Source organism: Tympanuchus pallidicinctus, unplaced genomic scaffold (assembly GCF_026119805.1).
Source record: "Tympanuchus pallidicinctus isolate F22 unplaced genomic scaffold, pur_lepc_1.0 scaffold1, whole genome shotgun sequence".
Classification (NCBI taxonomy): Eukaryota; Metazoa; Chordata; class Aves; order Galliformes; family Phasianidae; genus Tympanuchus; species Tympanuchus pallidicinctus.
The window spans coordinates 6,196,597-6,222,678 of record NW_026294618.1 but is presented as its reverse complement, the minus strand read 5'-3'; the positions used below and the strand labels follow the sequence as shown (position 1 = coordinate 6,222,678).

The 26,082-nt window shown below is 46.4% G+C and overlaps 1 protein-coding gene and 1 long non-coding RNA gene across 6 annotated transcripts in view; both read right to left on the bottom strand.

Annotated features, from left to right (window-relative positions):
• LOC128086011 (uncharacterized) overlaps positions 1–26,082 on the bottom strand; it is a 159,478-nt gene that overhangs the window by 20,397 nt on the left and 112,999 nt on the right. The gene's annotated exons all lie outside the window — the stretch shown is intronic.
• The window catches only part of ASXL2 (ASXL transcriptional regulator 2), a 90,416-nt gene that overhangs the window by 18,359 nt on the left and 45,975 nt on the right, over positions 1–26,082 (bottom strand). For 4 of the 5 annotated variants that reach the window (XM_052690978.1, XM_052690996.1, XM_052691003.1 and 1 more), the window contains 3 exons: positions 10,761–10,876; positions 6,187–6,313; positions 1,490–1,630 (listed from right to left, as the gene is read on the bottom strand). In XM_052690978.1, coding sequence (XP_052546938.1) covers positions 1,490–1,630; positions 6,187–6,313; positions 10,761–10,876 — 384 coding nt within the window. The remainder of the gene's footprint in view (positions 1–1,489; positions 1,631–6,186; positions 6,314–10,760; positions 10,877–26,082) is intronic. The other variant, XM_052690988.1, reaches the window with a different exon arrangement.

Sequence of the window (26,082 nt, the reverse complement as noted above, 5' to 3'; positions counted from 1 at the left end):
CTGGGTCAGTTCATCCGGATTTCCTAGGAAGCCTGGGTGTCTATCTGGGGGCTGGCAAGAACTCTTTTTCAGAAGGGTTTCTGCACAAACTTTCAGCCACACCAGTTTTCTATTTTAAGCCTCCAGTTAAGGTCACATTGTTCTTAGGGATTTCTTCTTGGACTTTCCTGCTTTACTCTCACTAAAAGCAGCTCATTTTGCTTGTGTTGAAACCACAAGCCTGGACAAAGCAACAAAAACGAGCAATCCTCTCTCCTTTTCTGCGTTTGAAAGCCAACAAATTCAGCACTGACTCTTATGTTACAGCCAGCTTCATGTATGTGCTGCAAACTCAGAAAATAAAAGCAAAGAAAGCATTTCTATCACATACACGACTCCCTCAGGAACTGCAGGTCTGTAATTTATCAGGAGCTGCAGTTTCCTGATTACAGAGTGAGACGAAGCTGGGCAGGAGAGCAGCATCTCAACCTGGCTGCCTGCCTCCCATCTGATTGAGAGTCCATCCACAAAAATGGCACCAGCATTCCTCTGCCTTATGTTTTTTTCCAGTATTTCATCCATATGAACTTGAGAACCTGGCAATTCTTCCACATCAGTGGATCACAATCCTTTTTAAACGGCCAAGGTAAGAACTGTAAAAGCAGCCTTATCTCGCGTGGCTCTGTAAATGGGTCTGAGCCTTGTGGTGTGGGAGAAGGAACGGGGAAAGAGAGAAGCCTCAGAGGATTTGTGGGTGAACAGTTCTCAACTGATGGGATTCTGGTCCAGTATGTAATGAGAACACACTGTCCTCTTTTCCTTGTGACTTCTGGAGGCAGGTCAAGGTGCCACTCACATAACAACACCCTATTTTATTCCACCAAACCTACAGAGGTGTCTAGCATGCAGGGACTGGCACTTCAGCTAGCTTCCTAGGCTTCCCTAAGTCAGACCTCCAGGGCACAAATCATCCTGCAGTAAGACAGAATCTAATGGAGGGCAAATGAAACACGCCCTCACAGTGCCAGCAATTCTTCACCAGCAATAAAGGAAATCTGGGATGATTAGCACGGCTGGAGCAGTGTTAACCAAGGTCAATCCCATCCTTGGTATATGCAAAAGAAACTACAGAAGTTGGGAAAGATGAATGGGAAGGAAGCTAAGTAACACCGGGGCCTGAAGGATCTGGGGAGGAGCGTTTTTTCCTCTTTGTCTGTTACCACAGTGCCTTAAGTACATACAAAAAGCCTTCAAAGTAATGCAAATCCTTCTTTGCTTCTCAAACTGAGCTCCACATTCACTGGCAGAAACCCTCGGTGCTACAAAATGAGCAAAGGCTTATTTGTATACGAAAGGTTTGAATGATTTCTCTCAGTTCATGCAGAATAGTGGGAGTGCCTTCCACAAATCACTGCGGAAATGGAATTAATGGCATGTTTCAGTCAGCGCTGCCATTCTGCCTTTTGTTCTGTCATCACAACAACTAAATCAGAAAAAATCAATGTCTTACTTGCGTGGAGCCTGTCAGATCTCTGGAATGGCTTCTTCCCCAGCCCTGGCAAGGAGTTGTCAAGCTTAACAGAGGCAGAGGAGCTGGAGGTGGAGTTCTGAGAGCTGTTTGAGTGTCCATCGGACTGCTTTCCTACCCAAGCTGCACAGGAAATTGAAACAGTTCAACACAGGGATATACAAAGAAATATTATACAAGACATCTGTTTGGACTGAAACAAACACGCTCACTTTAACACGCTCACTGCAATCCCAGCAGCTCTGGGACAAGCACTTCTATGATATTGATACTCCTTTATTCTTGTAGCACTTATTTCCCAGCAGGCTGAGAGCAGAACGGCCCTCTGTAGCTCTCTCATTGTCACAAAACAAAGACAAAACGAAGAGATGGACACCCATTTCAGTCATGGTTTGAGTCTATTTTCCTGCTAGTCCCATTTTACTTCCCATTTATACTCAGTCCAGTAAGGATCCTGTTGAAACGTCCTTTCAGATGCAGCTTTAATTTCTACCGGAGTTCACCGTCACAAAAAATCTTTTCATACCTTATGTGTACTTTCTAATTTCTTACCCTTTCTTCTAAATGTTATTATTTTAGGCCAACCTCAGTAATTCCTCCTCCCCTTTCAAATACTCAGATATTTTCACGTCCTCCCCCAGAGTCACTACTGAGCTGATGATTTCACCACGCTGATTTTGCCTTACAAAGCAGTGCCACCCACACTCCTTTTTGCACAGCACTACTATCTTCTGCTGGTGGGAAGGATTTCTTCCCCAGATTCTCCCTGCCTGCCTTTCTCTCCTCTTTCTAAGTGAGATGAGTTAACAACACGACCAGGTCTTCCCTCCCTTTACAGATAATGACAGGTCTCCACTTAAGAGCTTAATTGGGGGATGCATGAATGTACACTGCTTCTACTAAGCAAGTCCAATTCTATAGGGACTACAGCAAAAGCTGAGAAATGTATTTGTCAGGGAGGCTCAGGTTGGGTATTAGGAACAATTTCTTCTCATGAAGAGCAGTGCTGCAGAGGCACAGTTTCAGAGTTTCACAGCTGCTCAGGGAGGTGGTGGGGTCACCAAACCTGGAGGTGTTCCATGACTGTGGGGACGTGGCACTGAGGGACACAGTGGGCAGTGGGCACAGTGGGCTGGGTTGGGGTTGGACCTGTGGACCTGAGAGGGCTTTTCCAAACCTAGTTTCTCTCTGATTTTCTTGAGACAATGTGTGAAGTGAGTTTAATCCTTAACTCCAAAGCAAACGTTGCACCCACTGTCAAAAAGGGTGAAAAATACAACCAGAAAATACAGACCAGTCACAGTCGTCCCTGTAATGCCACACTGGAGCACAGTGCTGTGCACACGAAGGAGATGGAAGCAGTCAGTGTGGATTTAGCAGGGTAAATCATGCCTGAATAGCTTGATTACCTTCTGCCATCAAATGACTGGATTTGTGGATGAGAGAAGACAGGTGGATGCCAATTACCTCAATTTCAGCACGACATTTGACATTGTGTCCTGAAACGCTGCAGGCAAGCTGAGACATTAGGTTTGGATGGGTGGACAAATGGAAGGGAAGAATCACAGAATGACACAACTGTAGCTGGCTGGCTGGTGAGATTTGGGGAGCGAGGCCTGGCAGAATCACTGAAACAAACACTGAGGTTGGAAAAGGCCTCTAAGATCATCCAGTCCAACCACCAACCCATCACCACCATGCCAACCAATGGTAACTGCGTCCCAGGCTGCACGAGCAGGACCACAGCTCAGGACAAACACAAGATTCATGGTTTTCCCCTGAACCTTTCAGAAAGGGTCTGAACTGCAAAGCTGTCTGGGAACAACAGGAAACATCATCAACGATTCAATGCCCGCATCCCTTCCTCTGCCTTTAAATGATGCATGAAGCACAGCTAAGTATGGCCGTTTCTTTCAAATGGATGTACAGCACATGGCTGCAACCTTGCATATGTCTGAACAGATGTGCAAGAAACATTCCAGCAGTATGAATCAGCCAGCCAGGACAGATTGGTCTAGTTTGGGTTTGGATTTCTTTAGGGCTATTTGGAAAGGGAGAATAAACAAACACACTAAAAAACACAGGAAGAACTTTATACTAAAGAAAATGAGCAAGAGATGAGACAACATTTCCAGTTATGTGAAAGGCTGTAGAGAGAAGATATCAAATAACCAAACAATCAAATAACCTTCTATTTCCACAGTGGACAGGAAGGAAATCTTGGTTTTCAACCAAACCAAGGAAAGATTTTGATTGGAGACTGATAAAAACAATGTAAGGACAGAGTTAACAAAGCAGGAAGGTCAAGATTTGCTGGGAGTTTCTGGCCTTTGCAACAGTGTCTCAGAGAACAGAGTGGAAAAAGCATCTGTCAGGACAGCACAGCAGATCCTGCCCTATGGACAAGATGAGCTCTCAGGGGCGTCCTAGAGCCCGTTTCTGATGGCTGTGGACTTTTTAACATGAGCAGGGAATTGCAGCACAGTTCCTAGCGTTACACCAAGATAATCCAACAGCAAACAGCAGAATGTTCATGTGACTACTGCTGCTTCACTGTATGGCTGCTATGCAGCCCTCTCTGGCTACTTCCGTACTCGTAAACTAAGCGGTGCTCTGGGGCATTTCCCTGGCTGCAAGCAGGGCAAGAAGTTAATTTTAAGAAGACTAAAAATAGCTGAGGGTTTGAAATTGGAAATGTAATTTTGCTGTGGTCTCTTGTGTGTTTTCTCTCTCATTTTTCGGGCAGCCGTTCTCTCAGGTAATAGAATGCAAAGTGATGGCCTCAAGTTGCACCAAGGGACATCAGGTTGGATATCAGGAACAATTCCTTCTCTGAAACAGTGGTCAGGCATTGGGACGGGCTGCTTAGAGAGATGGTGGGGTCACCAAACCTGGGGCTTGTCCAGAACAGTGGGGATGTGGCACTGAGGGATGTGGGCAATGGGGACGGTGGGCTGCGCTGGGGTTGGACTTGGGGATCTGAGATCTTTTCCAACCTGAATTGGAACCTCTGATTCATGGCTGCCAGCCTCAGTCACTCCATCTGTGACAGAAGCCTTTTACACTGAGCACTCTTGCTGTGCTTTTCACAGTGGTTCCATTTTCGTGGCCATCATCTTTCTGAGATGAACCAAGATCAGCCACATAAATCAAGGCTTAACGATGGAAAAAGACGGGGTCATTATTAAGAAGGAGGGAATTTCCCACTCCTGGAAGTGTTTGAGTTTGAAAGAAAGCACAGCATTTTACTCACAATAATGGGTAAATAGTAGGGCTAAGAGTGGGGCTAAGTGCTGGGACTTCAGACAGGACCTGAGTATGTGCTGCAGGATCAGAATCAGCAGGAAGGAACCAGAGAAGATCTTTGCTTTTTGGTACAGATTTCAGTCCCCTGTTGTTGCTGCAGGAGGACTTCATGCTGCTGGATAACTGAGTGACAGAACAACAGGTGAGATTCACTGCACAGAGACAGAAGTGATGTGCAAAAAGAACTCTCCTAACCTTACATATGCAGTGTTGGGCCCTAAGATAGAAAATAAGTCAGGAAAGAGGGTTGGAACTTTAACAGTTCCAGGAAAATGGCTTCTCTTGGCTAGGTAAAAAAAAAAACAAAGCAAATGCTGGGGATGGTTAGCAAAAGAACAAAGAATACCATGACAGCATATGAATTCAGAACGGATCCACACCCTGAATGTGCTGCAGGGTTTTAATTCTCTACATCAGTAAGTTTATAGAAGGACTAAGATGGACAGCAGGACTCTTCCAACTGAGAAAGAAATGTCTGCCCCAGGCCTGCAGCACCTTGGGCTTGGTGTAAACCATGCAATAGAAACACAGAAGCCATTTGCTGCATCTTAACAACTGAAATCATGCCTACAGAACAGGGAGCTCATCCTGGAAAGCAGTTCTGATGAGAACAGACTACACATAACTGGCCAGAAGTAACCACACAGAACTTGTGATGAGCAGTGACAACCTGCTGCTGGGAAGGAAGCAAATGTACTGCTGAACGAGACAGAGCAGAGCAGCCCTGTTCATGGCAAGGGGTTGCAACTGGATGATCTTTAAGGTCCCTTCCAGTCTAAACCACTCTGCGATGATTCTACGACTGCATTCATTTCCAATGTAGTGTAATTTCAGGAGAGCACTTCAGAATCTTTCAGGTAAAAACATACATCTTTGAAACATGACATGAAAGCCACACTACAGAATGGAAAGGCAGTCTGCAAAGAAATGAATACTAAAAGAATCTCTGCCTAATTTGCTTAGACGTGAGAAAGACCTGACTACAGTGCATATGCAACTAAGGGGGATGACATCTGTCACAGAAAGATGTTGCACAGTAAAACCCATTCAAGATCTGTTCCTAACAGAATGTGCTCCTAATAAAGTCCAAGCCAGGGAGAAAGGAGCTGGAATATCTCAGAAACAAAACCATTGGAAAAGAGGACTTTATTCTTTCCTCCCCTAAGAGAATCACAGAATCACAGAATTGTAGGGGTTGGAAGGGACCTCAGAGCTCATCAGTCCAACCCCCTGCCAAAGCAGGTTCCCTACAGCAGGTCGGCATCCAGGCAGGTCTTGAACATCTCCAGAGAAGGAGACTCCCCAGAAAGAAAAAGCAAGTTACAATGACAGTGACAATAGCAATGAGCAGGACAGGAGCTGCTGCCACGTACCAGGTTTTGTAGGTGTGGAGGCACTGGCTGCCTTGACAGCCTTCAGCAGGACGTGCTGATTAGAGGACACCGGCATGCCTGCTCTGCATTGCTGCTGCTGCTGCTTCTGCTGCTGCTGTTTCAAGGCCTGGGGAAGAGGAAATTCAAAACACTCTCAGAAACGATGAATGCACAGCACAGGCATCCTGACTGACAGCAGGTGACAGCTGGAGTCTCGCGGTGAGCGCATGAAAGCTTTCACTCATTCTGCATGGGACACCGATCTACTTAAATGCAGCTCTACAGGCACACACTGCCTACCTCTGCACCTACAGCCAAAGGTAATGGCTGCAGAATACCCAAAGTTGTGTTGTTGCATTAAAAACAGATATCTCTAGAGGAAGGAATTCCAAATCTGGAGCTGGTTCAAGTAGTAATTATCAAGTAATCAAGTAGTAAGTATAACTAATTTCAAAGCATCAATTCTGCAACGTAATTCATTTTCACCTCCTGGACAAGCAAGCAGCAACTTACTAAAAACATTCAACAGAGACAACATCCATTAGGAAAGATTTTTCTTTTGTTTTTAATTAGGAAAGTAATAAGGAATAGAACACTAAAACCCTTTGCTACAATAAAGGCTGTGAAGACAACTACAGCTTTGCCAAAAAGGCACCAGTGGCTGCGACGAGGAAGTAAGGAGGCAATTTGGTTAAACTGCAGCTGCTACCCAAGCCAAAGTGCGTGCTTTCAAAAAATGAACTCAAAAATAAACAGAAGGAATTCCAACAGATAAAGCACACACCAGAATTTAGGAATAGGAAGTGAGAGAAAACAATATGCTGCATGTATACAAATGAGTGGGGCTGTTAATGAGACAACATCACTATCTTACACAATCATAACAAAATACAGTTATGAGCAGGAGAGGGAATATAAACACCCCGGGAAGGGGCCACATGAGGAAAGGGAAAGACAGACCCTCAGTTTGGAAAGGCACCACTTGAAGAAGACTGACAACAGGAGGATACAAATCACCAGGTGCCATGGCAGATGCCTGTTTTCCTATCTATCAAGCAGTTCCTAAATAGTCACCTGCAGTGCAGGGCAAAAAAATAAATAAAAATAAAAAAAATCAGTGAAACTGAAAAAACAACAAAATTGAAAACTGGGAAGGGTAAACATTCCCTGCTATGCACAATTAATCTCCTGCTATTGAGGTCAGAAGCTTAAAAGATAGGGAGGTATTCGATACAAATTCAATTCCCACGTAATCTGGTCATTGACTGCAGCATCTGAACTTGCACACATGGATGGTGAGGGGGGGCTCCAGAAGAGCCTTCATGCAGGCCAGCACTACGAGGCCCATTCTCCCCTCACCCACACATTGCCTTTTCATCACAGGTCTGCGGGTTGCTGCCTGCCTTCCCTGCAGGGCAGATCTCCAGCCACACGCACCGGGGCGACTGCTGGGTGTTAATGCCCTGCTCAGGTTCCAGCCAGCTCTGAAGCCTTGCAAAAAGGAGCTCGTTCGCCCCCCTTGGCCATCCAAATATGGCTGTGACCTCAGTGTGGGCTCAGACCTCAACCAGAGCACACAGCCCATGTTCAGGTTGGGTATTAGGAAAAACATCCTCTCATAAAGAGCAGAGCTGCAGTGGCACAGCTGCCCAGGGAGGTGGTGGGGTCACCAAGCATGGAGGTGTTCCAGAACCGTGGGGATGTGGCACTGAGGGACACAGTGGGCACATGGTGGGCTGGGGTTGGACTTGGGGATCTCAGAGGTCTTTTCCAACCTGAATGATTCCATGATTCTGTGGGTGTTTGATTTACCAACCCAAGAGCTTCTGCAGGGTGCAGCCCAGCTCAGCTCCTGGCCTTACTCCTTCCATGCGTGTGCAGCAACATTAGACAACAAGAATGGATTAAGATGAAGGCCAGCAGCATAAACAATATTAAAACAATTTAATTAAAAATTTAAAACCTCTGAAAACTCCGACGAGATCTGAATTCTGATGGCTTTGGGATGTGGCTGCTTGAGCTGTGTGCGGAGGAGGTGAGGTCAGTGAACGGGAGAGGAGCAGAGGAAAGAAGTGGGGCAGCATCTACACTTTCCAGCCCAGGGTGAGAATCTGCCCATCTTTCTGAATCTGGATCATGAATTCCAGAGTCTGAATGCCTTTTTTTCTGTATCACCACACAATCACTACAACAGAGGAGGATTCTCCCTGGGAATGTTTCATCATTCGACCAGGATGAGAGCTGACACGCCTCTGTCAATTCAGATCGAGGTAATGCAAGCCTCCAATTCCCAGTTCTTCCCAAAGACTGTAAGGAACAAGTGGCTTCTGCAGCAGTGTGGTGTTCAGGGGTTAAACATCCTCACTTAAAATCTGCTCTCTCTTCCCTCCAGTGATGTTATAATTACCCAGCACTGAGTCCAGCCAGCTGTCTCCTCTACTGCACGCTAGCAAATAATCTGGGTATAATTAAAAATATGAAAGCTTTCTTTAGGATTATGAGGGAAATAACAATTATGTTTTTTTCTAGTATACTCATAAGGCCTTTGTCTCCCTCCAGCTATTGATGCTTGCTCATTCTACCTAATTTGCACAATTTTTCCTGTCTACAGCAGGAACTGTGTTTAGGAAGAGGTGGCCAATGCGATAGTTGGACAAAACAGCAGAATTCCACTGGAACTAAAATTAAGCAATGGATTGGGCACACGATGTTCTTCATTTGATCCAAAGCCACAGTGAGTTTTAGGCAGGTGGGTTACAATGGTTGGATGGTTACCGCACTCTTCAGCAAAAGCCTTTTTCCAGCGTGCCCAGAAGATAAGTTATCAGCACACTCCAACTGGACACACTCTCTACTCTGGGAAGAAAACCCAAGGAGAAATGCTGCTGTGATGGAAGACAGTGACCATCAGAAACAGCTTTGGGCCTTATAGACAGCTGCAGAATGGTGCAGTGTGATCAAGGTATGCCACGTGTCAAGCCCAACATGTGTTCCCCCATTTGTCTTTCTTTCTGTCTTTTCTTCCCCAGCCCAAGAGGGCTGAGAGCAGTGAAACTGAGATCACCACCTGAATTCTGGACCTCACCAGGTCTGACATATTTCAGAACGCATGGAGTCAGCACTGGAACAAGAATGCTCCAGAGGTAAACAGGGCAAGAAAGGTGGGGCGAAGCGTGGGGAGAGCAGAGATGCAGGGGGTGGATGGAGAGGTGGGGAAGGCTGGTGGCAAGAGGAGCAGAGGGAATTCAGAGACGAAAAGTGGGAAACCATTAGATGAGAATGAGAAAGAAGAGAGGCTTGACATCCATCTAACTCCTACTGGCAACAAAGCTCCAGTTTATTCCATTTCTTTATCTTCACCTGCGGTATTTTCCTCAACAGCACGTTCTAATTGGATCCTTATCTCTCACTGCATCTCCTTTTCCAAACACCACGGGCATCTCTAAGAGCTGAATACCATCCTGAGTGTTGTTTCTCAGCCGGGAAAAGCTGGGAAAACAGGCTGGGAAAAGGTAAATCCTGTCCAGAACACATCAGGATTTCATCTGTCTGTGACAAGCTTCCGTAATCCCTCGACTCGCACCTCCTCTGCAGTTGATTCATAACTCCTTGCAGATTTCTGCTTGACTGAGGAGTAAGTCTAACCCTGTTAAAGCACTTCCTTTCTAAGGATCATGGAAAACTAAACAATGCTGTTGGGGAAACACCTGCAAATAAGATCCTTAAGGGAATAATTCATCCTGCTTTTTCTCATTAAAAGAACCAGACCGTGTGAGGTACAGTTATCTGTTCCATCCTGAGAGCATGCAGTAAGCTCTACATACCAGCACACAGCACAACCAGCCCTGCTCCTTCTCTCATAACGCCCACTAGAGGAGCCGTGCAAAGCCAGCATGCTCTGCTTCCCTCTGTCACCTCCATAAAGATACCCTGGGCCACAGAGTTCCTTTGAAGGGAAAGTATGCCCCTAATGAGGGGAATAAGTTAAAGGATTTAATTCTTCTCTCAGAAGAACCTTCTTTGTTCTAAAACAGACTGCGGAAAGCTAAGCACATTCATCAAAAAGTTTGGGTGAAAATCAGTATCTCAGATTCATTCTCTAAAATAACAATGATAAAATTTCCAGGTGCTTTTTCCAAGCAAGACAGTATTCCGAATCTCCTTTGAGAGAGAGGGATGATTTTTAGGACAAGAGGTGACGGCCTCAAGTTGTGCCAGGGGAGGTTCAGGTTGGATGTTAGGAAATGTTTCTTCTCCAAAAGAGCAGAGCTGCAGTGGCACAGCTGCACAGGGAGGTGGTGGGGTCACCAAACCTGGGGGTGGTCCAGAACCGTGGGGATGTGGCACTGAGGGACGTGGGCAGTGGGCACGGTGGGATGAGCTGGGGTTGGACTTGGAGATCTCAGAGGTCTTTTCCAACCTGAACGATTCTATGATTTAGCAAAGCCCTGTTTTATGCAACAGGCAGGAAGCCCTGACTTTCAGCCCCGCAGAGTGCAGTTTCCCTTAGAAAGATGGTCTACGGAGAAATAAGATTACTGCAGCAATCCCCAAACTCAGACTGTGCCACTCACCTGTTTGAGTGCCTTCTTGCTGTGCTTCTGGGATGAGGAGATGACTTTGCCTGTCTGGATGGAAGGTGACTGGCAGCTTGTCTGAGGGGAGGATGTCTGTGACAGTCTTGATGACACTGAAAGAAAAAAAGATACGTGGAAAATTCAATGCTTCTGCATTTGCCAGCAATGCAATAGCCAGGTCTCACCACTTCACATCATCTCATGAGGCTCAGGAAAATTGCACCTCTAGCAAGTGTTACTTTTTGTGTAAGAGAAGAATCCCTTCCATTTCCTATTTGTATATCAACGAGGCAGCTGTCCTCCTTGGAGACCCAACTGCAGTTCCTGTAACTGACTTCAGATGTTCCATCTCTTGTCTATTTCTTTTTCACCGTGGAAGCAGCTTGAGAAGAAGTTCCACAGAAGTCTAAAGGAAACGCAGACACAGGCAATGGTCTCCATCTGGGATGACCTATGGTCAGGCACCTACCTGACAGCAGCTTCTCATCAGATTAAACCTGCATGCCAAGCAAGAGCTGGAGGATAAATGACATGGAAACAGAGTGGACTGTGACTATTGTTTGGTCCCTTTTAAAAAAGATAGGTGAGAATAGAGCAGATACACCAATACATGAACACAGTCGGTCTCTGAACGATCCCAGACAGACCTTACACAAATCTGGTCCTAAAGCAAAGCTTCTCATTCCACATGGCTGAGACTTTTGGACAGTCCCTTCACAACCAGCAAATCGAGGATGGCAATTAAACCACTGCTGCCTCAAATTTGGCACAGGATACTCAAGATATTTTGCTCTGGCCGCAGTGGAGGTGCTGTGTGGCCAACCAGGGAACCCATTTGCCATCAGTCTCTCACAATCATGGTTTTCCCTCCATTGTCTTGGCAGATTTGTACTGCGTTGGTCAGCAGCCAATGTTAACCCACCACATGTAAAACAAGCCAGGTAAATCAGTGCCACTGGGCTACTGGAAGCTGGTCAGCTGCTGAGAATGAAACAGTGCAACAAAAGAGACCAAAAAAGCACAGTGACATTAATTGGAATGCCCTGCATTGCATGATGGCTGTAACAGAACAGACACCAAGTACGTGTAGGTGAGAGGATCAGTGAGAAGCAGGTGAGAAGATCAGGCTGCTTCATATGCAATGCACTCTAAAGCTGGGAGACTGACTGGATATGGAAGCAGCAGGCTGAAAAAAGAGAAAGTTAGCAAATTCAGGGTCTGTGTATATATTTGCACAAGAATTAGCACAGATAATAGTACCAGGCTGTACGACCAAGGAAAAAAACAAAGTGCAGAAGAGTGTTCGAGCCCAGGGAGAAGGATGATCCCTACTATAAAGAATGACCAGCCCTGCACGTTGACTGTTTGAACTATTGCTTCCTGCAGCAATTAACTGCAGATTAGATGCAGAGCTAATCCTTTCAGAGCAGAAAGGACTCAAGAGATAACAGCACTCTTCATGAACGCTTGCTGCAGTGACTCTGCTCAGTGCCACCAGAGAAGGGAAGTTCCCAGAGATTTCCAGAGATTTCCAACGTGCTCCATGAGGAAGGGTTCTGAAAATCATCAGGCAATTATCATAGAATTGTTCAGGTTGGAAAAGACCTCTCAGATCCCCAAGCCCAACCCAGCCCACCGTGCCCACTGCCCACAGTGCCACATCCCTATGGTTCTGGAACACCTCCAGGTTTGGTGACCCCACCACCTCCCTGGGCAGCTGTGCCACTGCAGCACTGCTCTTTCTGAGAGCAAATTGTTCCTAATATTCAACCTGAATCTCCCCTGGCACACTTGTTTCAAAACCAGAGAACAGGCATTGCTCTGGTGCTGGAAAGGACAGAAGGAAAGAATTCAATGGTAATCAGGCAAGAAATCAACAAAAATTCTGCAAGATGACATACTAAGCAAGAAGTTTTAATGCTTAGGGATGGACTAGAAGCTACAAATGGAACCTGTAGTGATCTAAATGAATTTCATCAGTTCAGGAAGAAGGTATTTGATGTCTGATGGGTCCATGGCAATGGCCAGAGAGGTGATGCAGTACGTGAGGGTGGATAGATGAACCTAACCTAGAACCTAACATTCTTACTGTGTATTCACACTGGCTGTCTCACTTGCATGCCGTAGTGTTGATCACACATCATCAAAAGGATTTATTACAGAATGTGACAGGATTTGGTAAAGCAGAGAAAATGGTGGCAGACATGGAAGAAATGAGGGACATTCTGCATGCAAGGACCACGACTGAAACACACAAACCCAGTTAAGCATCTTCATGTCCAGGTGAGAGTCCCATGGGGAAGCACCATGCTCACGGCCGCCAACACTGCTCAGCAAGAAGCAAACACAAATGCAGCTTAACATCTGAAACCCATGCTCAGCAACAGGCTGACTTACTGGCTTTGAGACATTTGAATAGCAGGAACACAAACCACATCCTCTCTAAAGCCCATCACTGCAGAAACTAAAGGTTCTGCTTGAAGCAGAAAATTAACTCAAATACAGGCTCCTCTGCTCTACTCTCACATTCAATCCACATTTTCATTTTCATGCTGTCTTGTAACTAAGATAATAAATCTTTCAGAACCAGTGATGGCAGAGCAAGCTAAAATCCAGCCCTGGGAGGAGGACTCAACCCATGAGCTGATGCCATAAGGAAAGACTACAGCAATCTGTGCACACAAGCCCTTGGTGCTACAACGGCTGCAGACTGACAGCTGTAACCACAACAGCTTCTCAAGAACAAAAGGAGAGCTCCAAAAGCTGAGCAAGGCCTGGCTGCTTGAACTCAGCTGCGGGCCCCAAAGTGGAGTGGGCCGGATGGGGACAGAATCCTGGAAGCAATTCAGTCTGGAAAAGATCCCTAAGATCATCCAGTCCAACCCCAACCCATCCCACCATGCCCAACGACCACCTCCCTCAGTGCCACATCGCTGTGGTTCTCAAGTTCCGTGCTCACTGACAGGTCAAAAAGCAAAGACAGCTGCAAAATGTGATGGAAAGGAATGAGCAACAAATGTGAAATTATTAGAAAATAAAAGAGAAGGCAGCATTCTGTACATCCCAGAACACAAACGTTTCGAACTGTATGTTTCTACCCACTGGTCTCAGAAAAAGACATGGGAAAGCTGAAGAAGATTCAGCAGATGAAATAAAGATAGTTGGAGGCTCCCTGCAAGGGAAAAAGCAACCAAAATTGGTTCCAAACACCCCTGGGTCCTTGGACCTGAAAACTCTCAGAAAGTTCACAGCCCTTTAAGGACTTAGCAGCCAAGAGCAGGTATAAGGCAAGGACAGAATGTGCAGAAATACTCTGGCTCCCACAGGACAAGGCTTGAGGAGCTAAGCTTGTTTCCTTTAGATTTAAAAAGAAGTTAAGCAAAGTGAGTTCTCTCTTCACTTTGGGCTTTCTTAATTGGAAAAATATGTGGAGCAAAGATTGCACCTCCTGATGCCGTTAAATCCTGAGAGCACTGCTGGAGGGAAGCTGCAGAAATAATTACAGAATGCAAAGCGACACCTGGGGAAGCAGTGAACCGAGCAAAGCACTGCTGTGAAAATACTCCGTGAGCTGCTCCGCATCGTTTCTGCACCACCAAAGGGATTCTTCATCGGCTGAAGATTCTGGAAGATGGGGCCAGGATCTGAGCAAAAGGAACTTCGGTGCGTTCGGGGATTCTTCTCGTCCCAAAGAGGAGTGAGAGCTGAGGCTGGAGATGTCACCTTGAGGACGGGTGGTGAAGACGGAGACGTGACTGCATGGCAGCGCCAAAAAATCCCACAGGTACTGGAGAGTTGTGCCTTAGAGCAGTTAAACCCAAGCATACAGAGCCCAGAGAGCTCCAAAACTAATAACTCTGCACACTTGGCCCCAGGGTTTAGGCCAGCTGGTTCATTCACAAGGTTTCAGGACTTCCTGCTGTTGGTTTGGCTGGGAGAGGAGCTTGCCAGGTGAAGTTTTAACAGTTCTCTTAGATTAAAGTCGAGGAGACAAAGTGGAACATGTGTCAGCCAAACTCGTGAAACCCAATTTGTTAGATAAACTGAGATTGGACCCAGCACAGCCCCACGTCCCAGCTGCAAGAATACTGGAGAAGGTGCATCTGCAGCCAATTACTGCTGCAATCTGTGGAATAGGGGCTCCTTTACGCTGTTGTCTTCTTACTTTAAGTGTAATCGACACAAAAGTATTTCTTCTGAGAAACCAAGCTGCAACAGAAGTTTAATTGTGCTAAAGGCCAAATTAAATAAGAAATTCCATTCTGCAGGATCTGATGACATTTTGCAAGGTCTCAGGTTCCTTCAAGATTTGCAAACCCTAAAATATTGATCAATCTTGGAATAACCTGAGATGAAAGGGACCCATAAGGATCAAGGTTGCCCAAGGAGGCTGTGGATGCCCCATCCCTGCAGGCATTCAAGGCCAGGCTGGATGTGGCTCTGGGCAGCCTGGGCTGCTGGTTGGTGACCTGCACACAGCAGGGGGTTGGAACTGGATGAGTGCTGTGGTCCTTTGCAACCCAGGCCATCCTGTGATTCTGTGATCACCGAGTCCAACTCTGATGCTGCCTTGTGTCTTCCCTTTGTAGAGTTCCAGCTCAGGCAGTACGAAGAACTCTGCCTGAAGTCGCAGGGCAGAGGAACACACTGATGAGCCACAGCTCCAGGAGATGCAACAGAAGGGTAATTTGCCAGTGTGTCATTCTGACACCATACCATGCCATTGGCTTATCCAGCACGGCCAAAGCACTGGTGGGAGGAATGCCACGATCCTGCTGACACGGCGGTGCTTAGGGCACACCACGATGTCTGCTGTCACCACGCAGACAGACCGAGCTCTGCCAACAGGCCGTCCTGCTACCCAGCAAGTACCATCAGCTCATAATTCTCATCCAGCGCCAGATATTGGCACATAAAAGTGAAAACAGCAGAAAGGTGAAGACATCTGAATTTTTTTGACTTCTTTTGCCTTTTGCTACAATAGACAAACTATTTACTTTGTAGGGTGTGAATTTAGCAGGATATTTGTCTGTTTGAAATCACCGACTCATAGGATGGTTTGGGTGGGAAATCCCTCTGGCTTCCAGCGCACATCTGCTCCCTTTCCTAAAAGAAAATTTAGTAATAATCCTCCAGCTATGTTTCTCTTTCTCAACTAGTGCCGAATAAACAAGAAAACAGATGGATGTTGCTGATCCTGCTTTGGGAGAGCACGATTAACTGCTTGGCTGCAACATCCCTTTAAGCTCAGTAGTTCTGTGTAACAGCACTACACAAGTCTCTGCTCGTTGGGGCAGTAGTTTACTTTCTGATTTATTGCCTTGCCTTCCCTTGATACTGTGTGAAGTGCACTCTTAGAGCACAATGGCTTAAGCCTATGCGAGAAAACACCTGGAGAATCACTGAGCTGGAAAGGAGGAAACAGGAAAGCATAGGGAGGTCTTACAGGGAAGCGATGGGGATGATGACAGAAATCATGCTTTCTTGGCAGGCACTCAAGTAATTCCTAAATCAAGATCAAGATGAAGATTTTCTTAAATGGATGTTGCACAAAGAACTGGATGCTTTCCTCAGGCTTAGCAGAACAAACTGAAGCACACTGAATTACCCCACATCCCGCAGCCACTTCGATTCTGTGGCTCCAAAGGAAAATTACTCTTAGGGTCACTCAGCTCAAGGTCAACCCTGGCAGCTGACTTTACCAAATACATGGACATCGTGACTGAAGTGCCAATGATACAACAGCAGAAAATCAGAGAATCATTAAGGTTGGGAAAGAACACGAAGCTCATCCAGTCCAACTGCCAACTCACCGCCACCGTGCCCACAAAATGAAACAAAACTGACAGAATGCACAAGAAATACGGGAAAAATACATCCGCAGTTGTCAGAGAACTTGGCAGGCAAAATGCTCCCCCATCAGAAGAAAAAACGTTTGCTAAAGTTTGCTGAGCTTTGTGAGACCAAAAAGACTCTGAGCAGAAGACAATTTGCATGAGTTATGAGCACAGCCAGAACATCCCCCCTGTATGAGCAGTGTAAAGCCAGGGAAGGATCCTGCATCTTGGGACTGCAACAGGTTCGGCGGTGTAAGCAGGGCGCTGCAGCCTTCTGAGCCATTCACATCCCCGATAACTGGAAATTCAGGCTCCTACTGCATGTCTCCTCCTTTTACAGATCAGAGCAAATTAGTTTCAAACATACCACGCAATAAAAGAAACTCAGCTTTGGTAAGTGGAATCAAAGTAATCTGAAGCAATGACTCTGCCTGCAAGCGCTGCAGCAATCAGTGCCATCCTGTGAACGGGTCGCAGATCCCAATCATTCACTCCATCCAATAGGAATCTGCAATCTGTGATGTGCTGACGGGGTAAATTTGATTTATTACTTGGCACAAAAGAAGCACTCTTCTGTATGGTCTCCAGGTATGAGACACTCATTCTTAGCCTCTAAAAGGACCCAAATGCACCACAGACCGAGCATGAGATGCATCCCAGAACACAGACCAAGTACTCACCTCTCTTCCTGGCTGGAGCTCAGCTGTAGGAACAGTACTGCAGGAACTCTACTGGGGTTTTGTCTCTGCTTTTGTTTAGCCTTGGGAGAGTCTAACGTGAAAATAAATTGAAAGAGTAGAAGCAGAGTTCCTGCTCAAGATTTGCATGTGTTTCCATGGGGTTTTCTGCCTTGAAATCAACACATTCAGAAAGAAAAGGCTGAACTTTACTAATTTGGAAAGAAATTACAGTCAAGATGAACTAAAAATACAGTACTCCCCCCCTTTCAACTATGTGCAGTCACAAGCTTAAAATAACCCAATTTTGAACAGCTAATGGGATCCAGATGTATGGCATGAAAAAGTCCTAGTGAAAGTCATCAAACACGTTCTGAGAAGCACAGAAATGCCTCCTGTTCATCCAACGCCTTTTCCATTTTACAGGTATGCGGTTTGTCAGAAAGAGAATGGGAACTCAAGGCGGGATTCACACCAAACCAAGACCAAACGACGGCCATTTCGCGAGCGTTCTCCACCACACAACAGCTCCCTGCTAAAATCAAGGAGCAGAAAAGGACCAAAAATATCTTCCAATTGCAACCTTGCACAATTCCCACCCCTGCACTTTGCCCTGGGTGAAGTCGAGACTCACTGCCGTGACGAGGGTTACACATTCCTAAAATCACATTCGGTTTTTACGAACATAATGAAGATCATCCATCTGCTTCATACAGAGGCTGGAGTGGATTTGGCTCTGGCAGCTCTGAGAAAACAAGCTGAAGCTCTAAACAAGTGTTGGATCACTCACACATCTACTGGTGATCGGAGGATGGTTGGACTGGGTGATCCTGTGGGTCTTTTCCAGCCTTGGTTATTCTGTGATTCTATGACTGTCCCTGTGCTCCATAGATCTCACTGCACCCACTTACCATCTTTTGGTCCCAATTCAAAGCTTTCTTAGGTCTCTTAGATCTCCATGGGATGGCAGTGGTATTCCCCAGCACAGGAGCATCCACCAGCATACCCAAGTGTCATATATCTCTGTCACCAGGCCACACCAACTATGGAGTTGGTGTTTTAAACCACCTACTAGTTAAACCACCCCTAGGATTACCTAAACAATAGAGAAGTAGCTCTTGTTTTGGGAGGTGTAGCCATAGGCAGGGCACACGACTACATTTCTCATTTGATTCAGGCTGGATATTAGGAAAAAATTTGGCTTGTAAAGAGCAGTGATGCAGTGGCAAGCTCCAAAGAGGAGCTTGTTCACCCACCTTGGCCATCCAAATATGGCTGTGACCTCAGTGTGGGCTCAGACCTCAACCAGAGCACACAGCCCATGTTCAGATTGGATATTAGGAAAAACATCCTCTCATAAAGAGCAGAGCTGCAGTGGCACAGCTGCCCAGGGAGGTGGTGGGGACACCAGACCTGGAGGTGTTCCAGAACCGTGGGGATGTGGCACTGAGGGACACAGTGGGCACACGGTGGGGTGGGTTGGACTTGGGGATCTGAGAGGTCTTCCCCAACCTGAATGATCCTGTGACTCTGAGCATGGAGCACATATAGGAGCCCCAGCCATGGACTGGGACACCCTGCTGCAGGTGGTACATAAAAAAGGACTGAAAAGTCCTCAAGCCAACATGCTCATAATCTGTATAAAAGAAAGGAAATGAGGTGGTGAAAAAAGAACGTTTGGCAAATCTACTTTTGAAATTGATGCAACATCAAGTTTTCTGGAGGATGCAGAGCAATGACAGACAAGGTCACAGCTCCCTGCGTGTTTGTAAAAATAAAATCATGAACATCAAAATGCTCTAAATTTGGCGACATTCTACTGATCTAAATAGCACTTTTTCAGCTGTTGAAATGTAAGGCAACTCTTTCACATAAACACATTAGGAAATTACAGCTGTAAGTGCTAATTACCTCAAAGGACACCAAAATTAGCCAACACTAATGAGTTGTTCTATTTTTTTAATACTACAGCAGACGTGTGCCTCTAGGAAAAAGTGAAGACTATAGGAGTGATAAATCTAATTCTGATACATCTCAGTTACTCACGAGATGCACTTTGGTAGCCCAGGTATTTGACAGAAGCTGTCACTGCCATCACTGATAAATTTCACTGAAAAGTCATTTGACAACTGATCTTGGTAGCTGCCAGTGCCCAAACCTCGCCAGACAAAGTTTTGCAAACGCTGCACAACTGCCCAGCTGCATTTCTCCTGCAGCTTGAACACACTGCACCATCGAGTAGCACAGCACTGCACAAATTGCTGTTTCCGTGACCAGGATACTTCCCTCTTCCCCAAAAAAGAATTTAGCAGTTTATCTTCTCTTCCTTTGGACTCTGCAGAGCCTCTAAAATCATAGGATCCTTGGAGTTGGAAGGGACCTCTGAGGGCTATCTAGTCCAACACCCCTGCAATGAACAGGGAACAGGTTGCCCATGGCCTGATCCAGCCTGGCCTTGAAAGTCCCCAGGGCTGGAGCATCCGCTTCTCTGGGCAAATCTACTCCCTTAAAGCTTGAAACCATTTCCCCTTGTTCTATCATCACAGACCCTGCTGAAGTCTGCCCCCTTCTTTCTCATAGCCCCCCACCAGATACAGATAGATCCCTCTCAGGTCACCTCACAGCCTTTTCCTCTCCAGGCTGCACAGCCCCAGCTCTCAGTTGCCCTTATAGGAGAGGCAGGACCGTGTGATGCGACTCATCAGAACCCACAGACTTGTGGATGCTCAGGTTCCTCAGGTGGTCACAAACCTGGTCTTTACTTACAGTGGGAAGGATTGCTTCCCCAGTTCTCTCCTACCAAACCAAATGTCTGAGGACTGTGTGGTGAGCATTTATCAGGGAAGACCGAGGCAAAACAAAATTGTTAAGAACCTCAGCCTTCTCCATGTCTGTTGTTACCAGCCTGCCTGTGTCACTCACTACGGGGATACGCCTTCCTGGAGTTTCCCTTTTCAATCTTCACAGACATTTTCTTTTTCCAGACCATGACTGATCTACAGTAACCATAGAAGAGGTGTCTTATGCTACTCTGCAGCATCATTCAGCAATATATTGACTGTTTTGAGAATGACTTGCCCCTGCTTACTAATACCACAGCATACAGAGGACACGTGGGTTCGTGAGCTGGAACAACATATCTGGAGCACAGCAGGTCTCCTGAGGTACATCAGCAACTGATCTGCACTGTTGGTCTGTTGCCATCATGAGGAAGCTTTACTTCTCCCACCTACAAGTCTGACATCCGTCTATAAATGAGATCTTACACCTCCCACCCATGAGTCTGACATCCATCCAAACTCACAAGGTCCCACCTACACATACAGACATCACCTCCCACCTACCAGCCTGATACCCATCCATCCATATGAAGTCTCGCACTTCCCATCCATGAGCCTTGCATCCAGCCGTACACACAAGGTTCTGCATCTCCCACCTACAAGCTTGATATCCATCCACACATACGAGGCCCTACATTTCCCACCCTCTAACCTCACATCCATCTCTCCACAGATCCTCTCCCTCCCCAGGGGTAGGAACGTCTGGATTTTGTGTTGAGGGACACGGTGTAGTGAGTACTATTGGTGACAGGTGGATGGTTGGACTGGATGATCTTGAAGGTCTCTTCCAACCTTGATGTTCTGTGATTCTGCAGCCCCATCCCCTGCCTCGAACCATCCTGGCATGCCTCCTGGCTGAGCTGATTCAAACTGCTGGTCAGATGCAAAGCTACCAGCTCTTTTGTCACTAGCTCTGTTTCTGTAGGACCGTTGAGGCTCATGGAGGGGTCCCCACGACTGCCCCAGTCCGCTCCATGTCTGTAAAGGGAGCACAAAGCTTAGAGCTGTGGGAGAAAATCTCAGAGCAGCTCTGCTGACCCTGTGCATCTCTGCAGAAGACGCTTAGAGGACAGCGCAAGTGGGACCGCAGGCTTCACATCTTTTGTTACGGGGCGCCAGAACACGTTTCAAGGTTGCTGACTCAAACAGAGCAGATGAGAGGTGGCCAAACACGAACTGTGTAGGAAGCTACCGTAGGCGTTCAGAGAAGGGAAGATGTGGTCACGTTTCTTTGAACTCCTCTCCAGGTTCTTGCATCGTGTATCACCACAGAGCATAAGGCAGGCAGCACAACTGCCTTCTTCCTTGCATATGAAGAGCTTCGTTACAGACAGATAACAATTAATTCACCACCTCTCAGGTCTCTTTGATGATTTTCACTGCAGCTTGTCTCTGCCAATACACATTCTAATAGAAAAATAGCTGTTTTAAAATCTTGTATCCTGACTATAGAGCATCTTCAGCTCTTTTTTAAACTAAAGGGGGAAGATTTAGGTTAGATGTTAGGAAGAAATTCTTTACTCAGAGGGTGATGAGACACTGGCACTGCTGCTCAGAGGCCAGGCAACATGGAGCCTCGGGCAGCCTGATCTGGTGCGGGGCACTCAACTAAGATCTCTAAGTACCCCTCCAAACCAATCATTCTATGGCTCTATAATCCCTAAGAACCCCTCTAACCCAATCTTTCTGTGGCTCTATGATCTTTAAGGATCCTTCCAACCCAATCATTCTGTGGCTCTATGATCTTTAAGGATCCTTCCAACCCAAGCATTCTGTGGCTCTATGATCTTTAAGGATCCTTCCAACCCAATCATTCTGTGGCTCTATGATCTTTAAGGACCCTTCCAACCCAATCATTCTCTGGCTCTATGATCTTTAAGGACCCCTCCAACCCAATCATTCTGTGGCTCTATGATCTTTAAGGATCCTTCCAACCCAATCATTCTGTGGCTCTATGATCTTTAAGGACCCCTCCAACCCAATCATTCTGTGGCTCTGTGATCCTGTGATCTTTAAGGACCTTTCCAACCCAACTATTCTATGGCTCTATGATCTTTAATGACCCTTCCAAACCAACCACTCTGAAGTTCTGTGTCTTGATTGTGAGCCCTCAGGGGAAGCAATCCCACATGCAGATCCAGCCTAGCGGTGCTCCAATCCAGTCCTATGAGAGTGTTGTAATGTGTCCATGTTCTCTGTTGAAGAGCAGGAAACTTAGCTCAGATTAAATTTAGTTTCTTCTCTGCTACTGAGAGATCAGTTCCTAGAGACCACTGTCAAAAACATCAAAATAAAACCATTAGGGCCCTTTCTCATACAGTTGTCCATGATCAACTCCTCTTCCTGATCCTCTCCAGACGCGAACGATCACTCAGGAAAGATCCACGTGTAGAATTAACTGGGAACAGAAATTTCAGCTCACACCCCAACTAATTTCCAATGGAGATCCAGTGGTGTTTAAAAGTCCATCTCTGCCTCCCCTGAGATGACACTCACTGCTCCTGCTGCTGATCTGTGCCACTGCTCGTTTCTGCAAACCAGCTTAAAAATGCGGTGTAATGTCATTTAATGGAAAATCGTTCTGCATTTACAGCAGGAATGTGAAGTCCTGGGCTGAGGCACTGCCTGGGCGATGTACTGCACTGTAAAATAAGGGCTTTTAAGTGGACAGAAAATCAATTTCCCTATACTACGTTCTCAGCAGCAGCTGAAATGATTGCGGTGCTATTAAAAGATACTCCCTGTTCCCCAGACAGACACTGAAAATGGAGAAACCAAGCCCCAAAAGTAACATCTGGCAAGTAAAAAAAGTCTTATAAAGGTCACCTGAACTACCAGCACTGCCACTTCAGTGCCTGCCATGAGAACCACGGAGAAAATACCGCATGCTGAGAAACAGAAATCACCCCAAAGCCAAACTGCTACAGGCTGTTAGGATGAGTGCAAGGAGAACAGGCTCAGAAAGCATCTGCAGCATTTTTATTCTGAGTTATCAGCTGGGGTAAACCTTTCTTACGCATCGATCTGCAACGTTTGGAAAGAATCCATGAAGTTCTGAAGATTTCAGCTCAGGCAGCTCTCTGTGACCATCAGCAAAAGCTTTAACACCTCTACAGATTAGGAAATGAGCATGAGCCGTGTTTTGAGGTGAAAAGAACTAACTCCTGGACTAGAATGATGTCAAGAGCTGAGAATTAGGGAGTGTGGCTGCATTGGTCTCAGCAGCAACAGAGGCAGTCTGTGCAATTATGTGTACTTCGTTTTCATCTCCCACAAGGGATGAAAACAACAACAAATCTGACTGGCAGGAGCGCTGATGAAAATGAAAACTGCAGATTGTTCCAGAGCACCAAAAAGCCACGTGTAACCACACCACGCATCAGAAAGGAACAGTGAAGGAACAGTTAAAAATAAAAAATGCTTTATAGATTGCAATGACTCCTTCAGAGCTGACGATGATGACCAAGCTGGTAGTAATCAGTGTTTATACAGGACTTGGCTACTCTTGGCTACACTGCCAATATAAAGAGGCACTTATATGGCAAACACTTTGTTGAAAACTGGAGAAGTGTAGGAGAAATGTCAGCTCCTCTGAGGTGAGCACAGGGCAGAGCTATCCAGACAGTATCTTTAGAATGCACGTCACCCTTTTCTTAAAATTTAGTGAGGCAAAAACTGTTTTTATCCTCTATAGGTGAAGCAAGATGCTTTCAGTCACTCGAGGCAAAGCTGCACAGCATCCAACATTTATGAAGCCTCCTCACATCCCTACAGCTCAATATGTAGGTATATATAATCTGCATGTAATTTAAGTATTGGTTTGATGTAGAATCATGGAATCATCCAGGTTGGAAAAGAGCTCCAAGATCCCCAACCCCAGCCCACCCCACCGTGCCCACTGCCCACATCCCTCAGTGCCACATCCCACGGCTCTGGAACACCTCCAGGGATGCTGACTTCCCTGTGCAGCTGTGCCACCGCAGCACTGCTCCTGCAGAGAAGAAATGTTTCTTAATATCCAACCTGAACTGCCCCTGGTGCAACTTGAGGCCATCACCACTTTCTCTATCACTGATTACCTGGGAGAGAAGGACAACCCGTACCTTGCTTGGTCCTCTCATCAGTAATACATCATTAACCTGGCTTCTCACTAGCATTTCTGAGATATGTGCTGACCCATCTCAGCATGGCTTTTGGGACACAATTCTGTTGATGGCTTGGTGATTTTCCTATTGGGAAAGGAGGAGGGAGCTTGCAATGGCCGCAGTGAGCTGAGTGCCAACACGCCCCATGTTTCCTCCTGACAGGGCCTCTGCGGCAGGCTGGAGCGCAGTAACAGCATCTGTAGTGGCAAAGAAGGCCAGAAGTTGTTCAGATGCTACAGTAATGCATTCATGAATCATAATCATAAGTCTGTGAAAATGGGCAAAGAGTGGTGAGGTCTGATAACATCAGGTTACTTGGAAGAACACACAGGGTGAATGAAAATTCATAGGTCTTGTATGACGACCTCAGAAAGGTGGTATTTTCATAGGATTATAAAATGGTTGGGTTGGAAGGGACCTCAGCATCCGCTGAGCCCCACACTCTGCCACAGGCTGGGTGCCCCCCACCATCTCAGGTCTTGAACAACGTGTGCTGTTTTCACCCTGAGCCTAAATGCAACCAGGTGTGCTGGAAAAGCACGATAAGGATGGAATGGCCTGAGGTGGAGCCTTCATTTCTGAGGGTGCCGCTGACCACGAGCATCAGACTGCTGCTGCTGCTGCTGAGGATCAGGATTTCTGCCTTCAAAGAACCCCTATTTAAGCAAAGTGTGCTTTGCATGTGGACATGGAAAGCACACAACCTCAGTATCAGGGCACACATGGTTCAGTACTGATTCAACACGGAACAAGCCTTAGCTTGAAGGCATAAGGAAAAAACACAGATGCAGAGAGCTTAAAGGAGGAACCCACCATGCTGGTGAAGCGGGAAGGTCAGCCTGTACTCAGAAACAGCTTCATATACGTGGAAATCCAGAATATCATGGGGAAGGAATTTCATAGAATCACAAAACTGTTAACGTTAAAAAGATTTTGATGATCAACCCGTTACCACTGTGCTCCTTGCCCACAGAATCATTTAGGTTGGGAAAGACCTCTGCAACCCCTAAGTCCAACCCCAGCCCACCGTGCCCACTGCCCAGTGCCACATCCCCACGGTTCTGGAACACCCCCAGGTTTGGTGACCCCACCACCTCCTTGGGCAGCTGTGCCACTGCAGCACTGCTCTTCATGAGAAGAAATTGTTCCTAATACCCAACCTGAACCTTGCAACTTAAGGCCATTACTTCTCATCTTAAATTTCAAGCATTTCCATTGCTGTTAGTGCAGGCAGCAGCCTGAGCCCTGTAGTTTTGAATGGGCTTTCCCTCAAAACTTGCATTTGCCTCGTGTCAGCTGGAGACTGATTGAATGAGTGCTGTGCCACTGCCTACACAGCCCCTTCCTGCAGAGCCTGTGCTCAGCTCAGCAGAAAAACAGCTCTGACTGCAACACGGTAGAGTTGCAAGGTCTGGATGAAATGGAACAATACATCAATTTCCAGAGACTCTCAACAACTGCACGTGCAACAGATTGTTTTAGCCTCTAGCTGAGGGAAACCATGTGAGTGCAGGCAGAGCATATCTGTGCACCAGGGCTCAGCAAGGAGCAGTGCCACCGTTCGCCTCGAGCAGCTGCAGACGCATGCAGCAGCTTTCAGTTCCCCCTTGCTATGAGCGCTGCAACATGTTCCTCATGTTGAATCCATGCAAAATTCATGTACAAAATCCTCTGTTGTACAGTTTCAATTCATAACCCACCTTTCCATGCACCTGAATGCCCACAAGCACGGAGCCAGGTGTGGGTGCTTGGGATCACAGCCAACAGCTCCCATGACCGTAACATCTACAGAAATAAAACTGCTGGAGAGTGAGCCTTGG